Raw genomic sequence first — 14,916 nt, 5'->3', positions numbered from 1 at the left:
GTTACACAATGCTATAAGTAACAAGTCATATGGTAAACACAAGCAAATAGTAGTTACAGCACTGCCAACTCCCTCTACCCCTTTTTCCCTCCAGATCGCTAATTTTTCTTTTTTCCTTTGTATTCATACAATTGCATATAATAAAATTATAATAATTTAAAATATAAAAATTTATAATAATAAACATAATTTAATTTTTTTCCTTCAGAATTTAGTTAAATTACACACACAATCTGTGCTCTAGATTCAAGAGGGCTAAAGAAGGGTCAATAAATCCATTATAAAAAGATTTTCACATAAGTATGTTTCTAGAAATTATGTTTTTTTGAAAAGGAATTCCTAATTTGCTACGCTGTGAGGGCAAAGGCCTTTGAACAGTAGTTCTCATATCCACTGAATACCACTTTACACCACTTCGCCACTTATATCACTATCTACTGCTGAATATGGTCCAAAGATTATTTGGCTTCACTGGTTTTGCAAAAAACTACACTCGTGGCAAAAAAAAAAAAAAAAAAAAAAAAAAAAAAAAAAAGGCAAAAAGCCAGACAAAACTAAATCTTTGGATATATAAATCTTTGGATATATTAGTACAAGGACTCATAGTATGGCATGTTTCTTATTGGTGAATGAATAGGAACAAAGAAATATCAATAATGGACCTAATGCTGCAGTCTGTACTCTTTTGAATCTGATTTACTTCTCCCAGCAGCTCTGCACCACTCTACATACATTTATTTCAAAGGAATATTTCTAAATCATACCAGCATGGGTGAGATAATTCACACCCACTGAATAAACTGAAATTGCTAGTGGGGAGTTAAGAATGGCAAATTCTTTTTTTTTTTTTTTCTTGAATGACACTCCATTATGTTTCAACTCAGATAAGTTTTTCAACTGTGGAATGATGGTACTTTAGAAAAGCATGCTTAACATATAATTTCATGAGAAATTCTTAATAACAAAAGTCTAAATCTGAAATCCATTACATCAATGAAGGTTACTGAAATCAGACCATATTGTAGCCTTAATATTGTCTATTTTCTGCCTTTATAGCCCATTACTCTGTATAAAACCTATAAAACTTATTTTACTGCTATAAATATGTAAACCTGAACAATCTTGAGGATTTTTTTGGTTTTTTTCAAAGATACTTGTCAAAAAATATAAGACCTAGAGAAATTTAATGCAGATTTTTTTAAATTATTTAATTCACTGCTTCTAATAGGTACTACTACAATCTCTGCATTACATATGCAGTCCAAGATACACAGCACTCCGGTATTACATAATAATAGAAAGTAAATTACTACCATGATCCCATTTCTGCCATCTGAACCGCAAGGACAGCTCTTTAGATCTGTGCAGCTCCCCCAGTGAAATCAATAAGGGTTGTATGCATAGGTCAGCTGCTAGATTTTGGACTGTAGGACACAGCCACACAAATAGCCTCATGCAGAAGTTCACATTTAAGCAAGAAGTTACTTTGGCCTCTTCAAGTTCAATAAACGCACTTGACTGCAGTAGCTTTCTTCTCCTGTGTTAAGTGACACAAACCAGCTTAATTTTGCTGAAAAGCAGCAGGAAAGTTTTTACTAAATGGTCAAATATTACTAAGAGCAGTATTACAGAAATAGTTTAGACTTTTCTTCTTCACTGACAGAATTTGGAAGCATCACCATCATTATCTTCTGTTTAATAGTAATAAAGGCAGTAATTTTTCATAAAAGGAGAAAATCTAAAGGTGGTATTATTTCTGATTTTAGTAGTACCACTGGGACATAACAGAAATGCAGATATGCATTAAAAATTCTGCAGACCCCTCCCCAGAAGAGTGTCCAACTTGCGTGCCTGACTGATTCCACCTGCGCATGAAGAGTTGGAGCCTGTAACACAGGTAACGTAGGAAGTGGAAATGGTTGGGGACTTCATAAAAATGCAGGTTATGACAGTGAAAAGATATGAAATGGTTCTTCTTCCAACCCTAACAGATGTTGTCCAATTAAGGATACAAATAAATCACCCTCTGCATTGCAAGTCAGAAAACACATACATAAAAGCTTTCTAAATACATTTCAGTTTAAACTTGCATAATTCTCCCAGTGGGGAAATCATCTTCAACTTATGTAATCCTTAGAAAGAGACATTATTACATACAATTCTGTGCCACTAAGAAACAAGGAAGACACATCTCTAGAAAAAGAGGTGCACCCACACACAATTAATTATATGGGTGTGGAGAGAACAGAGGGGAAAAGCTGTGACAGGGATGCAAAGACCAGCCTGCTGTTTCCACAGAGACTGATCTGTAACCGAGCTCAAGGGGCTGCTCCCCTTTCACCAGCCAGAACTGTCTGTTATACTTAACCCAGACTTCCTAACACTTGATATCCTGTCTGCTATTTCAATGCCCTTACTCAATGTTTCAGACAGACATTACACAAACTGGCTGGTGAAAAGGGTTGAGAAACCAAGAAGCAATCCAAGTCAATGACCTTATTCTATAAAATGATAGCATTGACTGAACAGAGGATGAAGAACAAAGCACAGGGATACGTGTCTTCTGAATATATCACCGAAATCTTCCACAGGAAAAGACGAGGACTAAGCTGTATCTTTTGTTAATATTGCTGCTGTCTTTTAATCCTTAAAACCTAAGCAATTATTGTGCTTCCAGTGAAACTGATTCTCACACCAAAACAGAAACAGCTTCAATTTAAAAACAAACAAAAAACCCCAAATACACAACCCGCACCTAAAAAAAGACCCAACCATAACAGTCACATCTTCTACAAAGCATGTGCAAAGGTAACTGTACATAAATCAATAAACAACAAAGCCAGAAACCAAGTTATTGATTAGCAAATTTGCTGTTTATCTCCAGTATACAGAATGATGCTGCAATTTTTACATATGCACAGAATCTCTATCCTCATGTATGTTTTCCCCGACTTTTAAAGTAAGACCGTTAAAACAACTAAAGACTACTTAACATGAGTAAGGGTGGCAGGACCTGTCTCATTGAACAGAAAATACGACTATGCAGATTATCAGGTTGTTTAAATATGCATCCAGTGCTTGGAGAAGCCCAACTTTATGTGATAGCAACCGAACCACAGATGGAGCCAATGATAAGAGCTCCACACATGGGAATTCCCATTGGCTTCCAGAAGAGCTCTCTCCATGAAACACCAACAGGATCAGGGCTTGAATTTGTATCAGTGTTTTTGTTACCTCATCCAACCAAAAGTCAAAGCAAAATAATTAGCTCAGTACAGAGGGGCCACTCTCTATCAGCCAGCAAGCTTGCCCAATACTGACAAAACAGGCACACTCAAAGAACTGCACCTGATACAATACTGAAGCCAAGTTTATGGTCCTTGAATTTGCATCAGAAAAAAAAAGGCTGGCCCTTATCCCAGCTTTAGGCATATGTCCTCAACAGTAAAAAAAATAAAATAAAAATTGACAAATCCTAAATAAAGGAACAAAAAATCCCACCCTGTTAGATATCTGCCGCAACCTTAAAATCCAAACTTGCATGTAGCGACCAGCAGACAAAATCCTTTCAGTCTGAAGCCAGCTCCCAGTTGCAGAAACTATTGCCCCATTCAGTAAGATCCATCAGAATCAGAGCACCATCAAACGTCTATGAAAGCAAAAACCTCATCAACGAGTAAAACTAAAATATGCAGTAGCAGAACTACAGGTTCTGCTCTCAGCTTTAGCACAGTCCTGTAAATGCCAGGTAAGGCCACAAACTTAGTGAAGCCACTTTGTTTCAACACTGGTATACTCTGTTTCAGAATCTGTCCCTCTATCCTATGACTGCAAGTAGTGCCAGTCAACACACAGGAAGAAGTCTGATACATATACAAGTCTTCTGTGGTTTGTGGGTGAACTGGTTCCAATTACTATGCCAGCCGATTGCTTGAGTGAGAACTGTAGAACTAGCCCCAAAGCCCCAAACCTTCAAATTAACCTTGTATGTTCCAGAAGATATGGGAACAGGTGATTTTAGTAATAATCTGAGTTTGAATCTCTACACTGATGATGAAATGTAAAAGACATACAAGACTACACAAAGCGTAAATGAGGAAGATAAGGGACCAGAGCACATCTTTTCAGAGCAAACTCGCTTCTATTTTCTCAAGAACACATACTGACTGTATTAGAGACTGAGTGGAATAGCATTAAAAAAAATGGTGCATATTTATTAATGTATATTACCCAGATTCAGCAAACATATGTAAACAAATTACATATCTAATAAAATGTATCATTAACACACATACTATAATTGAAAAATTTAAAACAAAACCACACTATATTACTACATTTTAAAGTAATGCTTCCTGTACATGAAGATCAATTCGAATTAAGTGCTCTATGGCCACTCAGCTAAAATAGATTAGCCTAGTAATTGACAATGTTCTATTGATAGATTCTCTACAATTCAGTCTAAGTTACTTTTGTCTAAGCTCTAATTTCTTTCCAAGAACACCTTGTTGGATTTAGCATAACTGTTCCATGATACTTCCCTCTATATAACAGTTACAGTGTCAAGTTCAAAGTTTGCTTTTTAAAAAAACAAACCCAAAACCAAACAAAAAAATCCCACATGTGAGGATTAAAATTTTTCTGGGTCTAAGTACTACGCACAATGAGACACAATTCTTTGTGCGATGGCAAAGCAGTTTGGCCAGCTAAGCCAGCAATGTGAGTTCCAATCATCAGTTATCACCAGTAATAGACAGCCAGCCCACTCCCTACTGCAGTCAGTACCATTCAACCCCCTTAACTTTGGCAAAATAACTTTGCTAATAGATGAAAATAATGTGAGTTTTCAATAAGAATGGATAATGAGCCTCTTTAGATACCCAAATCTTGCTTGGGCTCAACCACCTAGACGTAGTCCCAAAGTTCCCCCTGCTCTAGCAGTGTTGAGAATCAAGGAAGGTGTAGATAAGGTACAAGTGGCTGCCAGAAGTTTAACCACTGCATTGTCTAGACATGCTCTGAGCAGCCTCATATAGACGCCTCCAGATGCTTTTACAACACTGATCTAAATGCACCTCTCAGCAAGTGAAAACACACCCTCATTGGTTAGTCAGCTCAAGGTAGTGATAACCACGTTCATACCCTGGCAGAGAGATCAGGTGTTAGGCTCCTAACACATCCAAAAAATAAACGGTGTTTACATGCAGCTTCAAAGCATGCTACTGTTTGGGCAGAACATACACTCAAGCCTGAAACCACAGAAATGGAGAGGCAAGTGAGACAGCCCAGACAATGAAGGGAGAGGCAAATGTTCAAATATTTTAGCCAGTGATTTTCAAAAGGAGAGATTGCACATAATTCCCTGCCTAATTCAAGGAGGACTGAATTCAGGAACTTAGGAACTATTCTGGGGCAACAGAGAGCCATAGTTGACTCAACATCATTAGATCATTATTTGCAGCATATTCTTTGTCTAACACACATGCACGTACCTGCTTCTTTGTTCTTGATCTACATCTGTAAAACTGTTTGCATGCTTGGGAAAAAAAATGCTGATGTCTGCTTAAACACTGACATCTCCCCAGGTATACAGGATTTTGTTTAAGCGTGGTATTGTTTTTGAAGTTCAACTTTTAAGCTGTAAAAGGATTCTGAACTAAACTACTGTCCCAAGACTTCAACATTTTTGTTTTAGGGACTTCAAAAAACTTTACTGGAGAATCTCTAATATAATTCTTGAACACCAGGTAAGAGAACAAATTACTTCATTGCTCCGTGGAAAAACAATTGAACCTTCATTCTTAGGCAAAATTTTCCAAGAGTATTTATCAAGTCAGTTTGTACCAAAAAGAATAAATCCATCCAGCAGTCTGAACACCACTGCCTGTGAATAAAATTAATGTCTCTCTGCTATACTTACCATAGGATATATACTATTAACAAATAAAGATTACTACTGCCAGCAGGCAGAACTTGAGGAGACAGAGAAAGATACACATTCTAGCTCTACTACTGCAGCATTTCAGGTGGCCATAAAGCACAGCACCTAAAAGTCCACAGCTACCCTACAACTCAGTACTGCACTATTTCACTTTCAGCAATTTTTGTTCTTTGATTTGGCTGCACACTTGACCTGGCTAAACTTTACTACAGCTGAGAAAGCTGCATGTTGTGGCAGCACTGGGTTGGTAGGCATTGTGAAATAAAGTGGGAGGCCTTATGTGCTCCTTTGTGTGTCAGTACCCAGAATGCTGCTTCTAGCTTCCAGCTACTTCATAGAAGTGCTGCTGGGACTTGAACCGTGGGAACACTGCAGTGCTAGTGTGTGTGGGTGTGTTCACACGTGTGCAAGGAAAGCTCTCTTATTCTCTTACTGTCTGATCACATACAGTTTTGCTAAAAGTACAGATGTCAGGCACACAGGTAGGAAATATGAAAGCACTATCAAACATTGCTCGGTTCAATATTTAAAAAAGGGTTCAAAAGACAGTCAAACCCACCCTCCTTTACTGGAAACAGCAACCAACAAAGCCTTCAGGCCCGCTTTTTGAACTAATTCAATCACAGTGGAGGCACACTGATGTTAAGCAAGCAGAGAGCTGTCTGTCACACAGAAGTGGAAAGAGAACAGGAGAGACACCAAGGCCATTATCTATACCAGCAAGTGAACACTCAACATGCACCAGCTGCTGAGCTCAAGAAAAAGGCTTTGGCACTGACAATGGATTTCTAGGACCCTGTTTTGCAACCTCGTCAGGCTATTCACATTTTAAATTTCTAGAAACACTCCAGAATGTAATGGTTGTGCTCCATGTCAGTAATGGTGGATGAAGTGACAGACAGGTAGGGAAACAGGACACCCACTCAAGTAAAAGTTGCGTTGATCATGCGCATGGAGACTCTGAAAGACCAGAGAGATAACAAAGCAGAAAAAAAACCTGCATGAGCATGTGAGAAGGTAGAGAACCTAGTGAAGGATACAAACAAAGGGAAACGGAGAAGTTATACGGCTCAAGAAAAGAAAGAGCTTTGGGAAGTGGCAGGAAGGTGAAGAAGCTTATGGGAGATCAATAGGTCATCCAAGGATGAACAGGGAGGATATAAAACTCAAAATTTTACAACAGAGTAAGGAAAGCGGCTGAGGCCTCTATGGTTCCTCCTCTAGTGGGGACTTCAATTGTCATAACTCTCACCAGTTTTTGGTTAGGACCCTTTGCTGACTTCATTCAGAATGTAGACAAAAGCTTCTTCTGCAAGTGGCAAGACCAGGCAACACTCATTCAGCGAACCAGGCTGAGAGACAATGTACCTGCATGTATGTATCCACCTCTCGATATAGAAGAACACATATGTACAATAGATACTTGATGCATATAGAAATACATGTTGGGAATGAAGTAGCTAGGTAAAGCTATGCCTTGTAGCAATGCCTTAAAACCACACAAAGGGAAAAAAAGGGAAAGGAGAGAGGGGGGAAAAAAAAAAAAAGAGGAAAAAAGGCAGCTTTGCCAGTATGCTGAATCTGCAATGGGGGCTTGTGCCAACCCAGCTCCTCCATTTAACTCAGACCCTTGAACAGCAGAGCTGTGCTGGCAGAAATCTACATACCTCATCACAAAAACCTCAAAGACACACAAAAAGGTCAAAAAAACTCACTGCTTCTTAAACACCCATAAAAATGGTCATATGCATCCCATGCTACCAACATACTAACAGAGCCCCAGGGAAAACACAACACAAAAGCAATGCATACACACACAGACATAAATAAATTGGGAAACTGATAAAAAGCCCACTCTTGAAAGCAGAAGACCAAATATCTGACACAGCAGATTATGGCATACAACACACAAACACCTCTGTATAAAATACAACAAAGCAACGCAGAGATCTAGATCAAAAAGGAAGACCACCACAAAGACACATATGCTTCACCCTTTCATCCACAGAGGCAGACAGACACACAAAACCCACACAGACTGACAGTAATTAACACAAACACACAGATGCAGACATGGGACCATCCTTTCATTTCCTTACTAGGCATCTAAACTTTACTCCAATGTTACTTGCCCCTGGCCACAGTCTACCAATCTTAGAGCCTGATTAAATCTCTCCATAATTATCTGCACACATTGCTACAACACAAATGACCTTAGCATATGATATCCGTTGGCTAAGCCCAATGGAAAAAGACTTCAGAAAAAGGAAGGATAAGCATACAAAACTCTGCCAGCACAGTCAGGGTCTCCTCAAGACTGCACCACATTAATAGGAGAGCCCTGAAGACACCTCAAAAGTCTTGAAACTTAAGCCCAGTTCTGTATAGGATGTATGATAAAAAGTTCTTTTTTTCTCTATCCCATTGTCTGAGCACACACCTACCACTCTTGAGTTCTTCCCCATCAAACTCCTTGCCACCTCCCAAATGAACCTATGCAGGAGACTTAGTATTTTACGATGATGGAATTTTGGCAACATTTTCCAAGAAACAGATGACCACAATTTCCTTACAGAATTTCTGGTGTCCACTATTAGATATCTTGAATTCACTCCGCAAGAAGTGTTGCGCTGCACGCAGATTTTGGAAAGTGGAGGAAGAGCGCTTGCCATGTTCTGAACTAGGACCTATTAAACAATCACTAAAAAGTCAGGCAAAGCCAAGATTTAGTGGTCTTTTGTCCTCCACCTGCAACCTCACCTGGGGTGTTGGATAAATCATATAATTGAACAGAATGCCATAAAAGCCTTGTAGGAAGAGGAAAGCACACCTCTGCTACATTCATTTTAATTAAACTCAAGAAGTGACCAAGCTAGGGACACAGTACCTTTCTGGAGCAAGAACATAGAGATTTCTTAATTTTGCTTCCCAAATGAAGCATGCCCTAGAAAATTCGTTTCCCAAGATGAAAAATGCCTCCACTTTCAGAGCCCTATTCTCGCAGACATTCATATACATCTCTCCCACCATTCCATCTTAGCACATGACTGACAGAGAATAGACAAGCCATTAAAAACACATCCACCTCCAACCACGGAGATAATGTGGCTCATTACAGCCTAGCTTTGTCACAGCGGTTCTGACACTCAGGCGGGAGTAAAAGGAGGGGTGAGGACAAGGACTGAAACCGGGGCTAAACACAAGACCAGGAGAAAAACTGGAACTTGAACGAGTAAGACTCACTCAATCAAAAAACACAGAGGCCAATCAAATGGGTTAACTAGGCCTCTTAGGCTAGCTGTAGGAATCATTGCATTGTTTGCACAGGCTACTTTAAAACCCGGGTCTGGGGGTATTTTGTTGCATTTTTTATTAAAAAAAAAAAAGCTCTATTTAAGTCTGAGTGTGTGTCTGCCCCTTTAAACAGGTATTTGGTAAGCTAATTAAGAATTTTACTGAACATTCTCAGTGGGCTTTAAATGTTGCTTCTCTTTTTGGGGCTTATATCATTGCCCTTCCATTCCAGACACATAAAACCAAAGAAAAGTTCAGAAATCTCTGGCAGATGAGGCAGAATCCAACCAACAAACCTGCAGTGTAAAACTCCATAGGCAAGAGTTTGCTTTAACCTTATACTGGGGAGAGGGGGAACAAATTGCTCATCCCACAGCCAGCTGCACCATTGCCAGCTAGCCAGACATCCTGGTGTCTGTAAGCAAGTTCTCAAGGCCTTGTGGCACTGCTGCCCATTGATCAGGACTGGTGCCAGATGCCAAGGCAGCCTCCCACCCACACACCAGGGATTCTGGGATCTAAAGGCAGCTCAGACTGAAAGAAAAACAAAAGACAGCTAAAAAAATGTGCTTTAGCTGTCTGGCTCAGCACGGCATGGCATACCTTAAGAAGCTGCTGCAGCTGGCTCTAGACGGATTCATTTACTGAATGTATACATAATCCAATATACAAAAGCCTGTCTGGTGGGGAGATTCAGACTCCACAGGGATACTCTAAAAGCAGCGACTTCGCCATTCACCTTCCACACACATAATCTGAACACCAGTAACCTGCGTTACTGTCAGGATTTTTTCTTAGCCGCCACATTTTATTCCGATATAAGTCTTTAGACAAATTAGCCCCACCTCCATCCTGGCGGCATGCAGTTGAGCAGAAAATTGTACATATTTGTGTCTGAGGCCATCAGTAACTGGGTTTTTTTCTGGCTTCTTCCTTGTCTTGACCCCTAACTGAAGCTCTTAAGACCTGAAACCACATACTTCCTGCTAAAGTCTGGGATAGCGTGATGGGTTTCAAAGATCAGGTTCCATGTACATAATGTATACAAACACACATATATCATTTAAACAAACTGCAACTACTGTGTTCAGAACGCAACTGGGAAGAAAAATGTGCCATCTCAAACACTGCTCGTCTACATTAACACACACGTGGTGAGAATTAAGAACACGATTAGATTGCTAAATGACTCAAAGGAGAAGCAGCTGGTAACAATTGGGTATATCAGTGGATGTTACTGAAACGACAGAAAATTCCTTTTCTCTTTCTCCCCCCCCCCCCCCCCTTAAAATTAAAGGCATCACTTACCCTGGGGGCTTTCCTCTTGTATTTGTTGTTATAGTCAAATTTCTCTTTCATTTCATCTAAGAGCTGGCCCAGTCTAGCTTTCTCCTCTTTCCCAGTGTAATCCTGGCTGAGGAGGATATAGGATCTCCAGTTTGCAGAGTCAAAGCCCCAGTGGCAAGTCCTATTTTCCAGAGATTTGTGAGAGTGGACCACAAATTTGTGAGGTGGGTACATAAGCCTGCAGTCCAAGCACTGGATGCAGGCTGCACTGGGGTTACTGTAAAGCTCTGGCACCAAGAGTCCCTTACACTTCCCAAAGCACTCATGATACACCTTGAAGCTCTTCTCTGTAAGCTCCAGCTCAATTGTGCTAGAGAATTCCTTCTTGCAGTGGGGAGGATAGGTGCCACCATAAAGCAAGGCATTACAAAGCCTCTCAGCATCAGTTTTAGTGATGAGCCCGCAGGAAGGAGCAGAGAAGGGCAGGATGCCCATGACTTTGAGGATTTCCAGCTGGTCAGCAGTGCATCTGGAGCAGTAAATATGTAGCTCATCACACACCGAATTAATCTGCTGCAGGGAAAAGTCCCTGAGCACCGAGTTCAGGATCTGGGGCAAGCAAAGCCGCTTTTCTCCACCCACCACGAAGCAGGAGATGGTTTCCCCTTCCAGGATGGTCTCGCACCTCTCTGTGGATCTGTCCGAGGGCATGAAGAAGGGACCAGGCATTACCGGAGGAGGCTGGATAGGGGGCAGATGCAGTACAGGTTCTGCTGGGTCTTTGCCATTGTCTTTCTTGTACATCTCCTGTGCCCATCGTGCTGAGAAAGCAGCAGGGCCACCCAGGGAGCTCATAGAGCTCAGATGAAACTGTTCCAAGGTCTTCTGCAGTCCTGGATGAGGCTGGAAGCTGCTTCTACTTACAGTCTCCATTTTTTAGTTTCTATTCCCAAAACAAACAACAAAAATCCCCAGTTATCTTCCACCCTGGTACAAATCCACTTAAGGGATTTTTTTTTTAAGAAAAAAATTATGAACAAAATAAAACAACCCACCCTTGTTTTTTTCTCCTTCCCACTCGGGTTTAACAATCCACTAACGAATAGGAAATAGATCCTTTTGTATGCGTGTCTCTCTCTTCTTTCCTTTCTCTTGGCTCGTTACAATTTCAAAACCTCCAAGTCTCCAAGCTGCCCCGATGGAGCACAGAGTCACGCCAAAAAGAGGTCTTCATCCGAGCACTCACCCCCTCAGCCAACCCCCCAGGCAAACCAATCCCGCCTCCCACACCTCCACCACACACACTCACTCACTCACACACACGCCACCCACAGAAATACAAAAAGTCTGTGCCACGCTCCGAGCACCAAGGGCTCAAATATGTTCTGGCGGCTGCTGCTTCTCTGCAGTAATCACCCTCCTGTCCATATCCACTGAAAGGAAGGCGCGGGGGAGGAAAGTAAAAAGCAGGAGGAGAAAGAAAGCTTGGTCTGTGGAAAGGAACAACGCAGAAGAAAAGGAAAAGGCCCAAATCTCTGGCACTTCCAAAACGGCGCGGGGGCTTCGGACCGGCGATAAGCAGGCTCCCTTCCCCCTGGTGGTCCCTCAGCTTGGTCTGGGAGGACTCCTCGTCTCTCGGTTCGCCTTTCTTCCCTTATTTCTCTCGGTCTTCTCGGCGCGCCGTGGGGAGCCGCGGTAACAGAGCGCACATCCTCCCAGCTCCTCTTTCCAGCGGAGACTGAGAGTGCCTGAGAGCTGAGCTAATGCAGGCTGGCTCAGCCTCCCTCACTCCTCCTCCTCCTCCCCCCCTCTGTTTGTTGGTGTCTGCCTCAGTCATTGAATCCCAGCCAAGAATGTGACCAACTCCCCAGGCCGGGCTCTTCCAGGAACAGCGGCCGCCTCCCCCCTCCGCTCTGCGCTGAGCTGAGCTGCTGCACAGGCAGGCACTCAGCACTGCCCCGGGCGGCGGCGCCGGGGAGGGAGGTAAACTGCTGGTTCACAGACCGCCGCGCCACGAAGGAGGGGCGGTAGGGCGAGGGCTTTTTCCTCTTGCCGCTTGCTTTCTGGACAGCGGTAAAAAGGGAACAAACGAAAACGCGTCTGCCTCACGCTCGCACGCACACGACGTGCAAGCACACCACAAAAAACCTGTCCGTCGCAAAACCTGCTTACAACGCCTAAGTTCAACTTCGAGCACACGCCCCTCTCCACGAACAGCAATCGCACACGTACAAAGACAATTTATGGCCGAAAACAGCACACCCCGAGAGCACATCTTCGAACGCTCAACGCGGCGTGCCACGCACCGAATTCACCCAGCGCTACGTGCACATGCGTTCCCCGCTCTCGACACGCGTCACACGCCCAGCTCACACGTGGAAGGAGCGCGAGGCACAACTGCAACGCAGGTGTGCAGGAGGTCGGTGAGCTACCCAAGCCCTCGCCGAGGTAGTAACGCAGAGTCAGGCAAGAAAACCCACATTTGTCGCAATCGCGGGCAAGTCGCTACCTCTACTTCGACACAAGGCGACGGGCGATCTCCAAGGCCGGCGGCCACACGGGCCGCGCGCCGCCGCAGACCGGAGACGAGCGCCCTCTACCGAGCGCCGGCGGCTCGGAGCCGAGGACTCCGCTGCGCGGCCCCGTTCCCGTTCCCGGCCCCGCGCAACCCCGAGCGGCTGGGAAGCTGCAAGCGAAGCGCTGACACCCACCGCACACCGCCGCTGCGAAGTTCATGATGATTGTATTGTTCCGATCGGGAGTTAGGTGCTCTTTAGTCCCCATCAATATCAAATTTCAAAGCAAGAAATTTGGCTTCTCCCTTTTTTCCCATGGGCTGCGTAACTAGAATTCTGAAAAGTATTTCAACAAGCACTAGGTACAAACATAAGAAACAAGCTTAAAAGGTTATGCCTGTTGTCTCCAAACTCTGTCAATTGTTTGCCAAAAAAAAGGCTGGAAAGCAGTTTCACTTCGATACAACTGTTGAAATATTATTTGTAATGCAACAGCAGCTTTAAGCACTATTCATAGTATAGAATCTTGCTACCCTGAGTGACGCAGACATTAAGCACTCGGCCTCCTCTGAAAGAGTTTACCATTACAGTATAAAAACAGAAAAAACCAGATCGGGACAAAAGAGGAGGAACAAATAGAGGTTTAAAAGAGCAAGCAGAAGATTGCAATTTCCTCAGAATCAATTTAATGGGGCAGGGAACACAGCAAGTTCTCATATCTTATTTGTATTTTTATATTCTGAAATCCCACTCAGAGTAAAGGAAAGAGGTGTCACAGAGTTGCAAAAGAGCTCTGATCTTGCGACTAAGTCAGCATTTCTCCAGAGAGGAACCCACTCTCACATATCCAACTTGGACATCAAGCCTTAAAGTACTAAAGGGGAGCGCAGAGAAGGCATGAACCAAACACGTTGATCCAATGTTGTGTCTCCACATGCTGAGAGAAGACACTTACCAAAATGCTTCATCATAGAAAGCCATTAAGTTTCTGTTTAAACAATGCATCGGACATGGATTTACTGATCCACGAGTGGAATTTTTAGATATTACCACAATACCAAGGCCTAAAGATGAGATCTAACAATCTAGGCCGTACAGTCCTTGTTGATTCCCGATTCTAAAGAGGCTACCACATTATGAGAATGCAGGGCTAGGAATATTCTTCACTGAGTAACAGGGGTATCTAAAAGGTTTTAGTAAAGAATCATTTTCAATAATATTCTTCAGAAACTATGTATGGCACCTTTTGATAACATGAAGCAGATCTATGATGTTCCATCCATCATTTCCAAACCAAAGGGTGTGCTTTATTAGAAAGAAAACCCTTCCCACCATTCATCCTCATCTTAGGAAAGTTCTGACTATGACAAGGGAGAAGTATCAGCTACTCAATGAAGTCCACTAGGAATGTGGCAATTGAACTATCATCAAAGGTACTCAGATACAATGGTGAACAGCAGTGGAATAATTCCCTAGATGGATTTAGTCCAGTTTCAGTCATTATTTTTTTTTAACTCACTAAAATATAAATGGCCAGATATATTCAAACATCATGTATGGAGTTCCTGATTCTTTTAAAGAACAAAATTAATGCTTGCAGGAAGTTTGGATAGCAATGGAGAAGCTTCTTAGCTCTGGAAGCTGTTGTGGGGTTTTTTGCATCCCTTAGAAAGAAAGGACAGTAGTAGCTGCAGTTCATTTTAAGAGAGGTGCCATTTTCCCTTCCAAATGACTCCTTTATGCAAGTAAATCACTCGATCATGCAACAGATTGTTTATGGGTGGAATTCATAAACAGAATTCCTGAAGCAGAGGGGTCTACCAAAAAGACAGGAAGGATGGTCTTGTGGTTAAGACAGAAAACTCGGGACATCTGGGG

At 42.3% G+C, this 14,916-nt stretch overlaps 1 protein-coding gene across 1 annotated transcript in view; it reads right to left on the bottom strand.

Annotated features, from left to right (window-relative positions):
* Positions 1 to 12,899, bottom strand: part of SKI (SKI proto-oncogene) — a 118,887-nt gene extending 105,988 nt beyond the window's left edge. Inside the window, exons 1-2 of the mRNA XM_054849986.1 lie at positions 11,578 to 12,899; positions 10,544 to 11,465 (exon numbers count right to left, since the gene is read on the bottom strand). Coding sequence (XP_054705961.1) covers positions 10,544 to 11,455 — 912 coding nt within the window. The 5' untranslated portion in view covers positions 11,456 to 11,465; positions 11,578 to 12,899. The remainder of the gene's footprint in view (positions 1 to 10,543; positions 11,466 to 11,577) is intronic.
* Positions 12,900 to 14,916: the final 2,017 nt, after the last annotated feature.

This window comes from Grus americana, chromosome 21, assembly GCF_028858705.1.
Source record: "Grus americana isolate bGruAme1 chromosome 21, bGruAme1.mat, whole genome shotgun sequence".
Taxonomy (NCBI): Eukaryota; Metazoa; Chordata; class Aves; order Gruiformes; family Gruidae; genus Grus; species Grus americana.
This window is presented reverse-complemented; position numbering and strand designations above follow the sequence as displayed.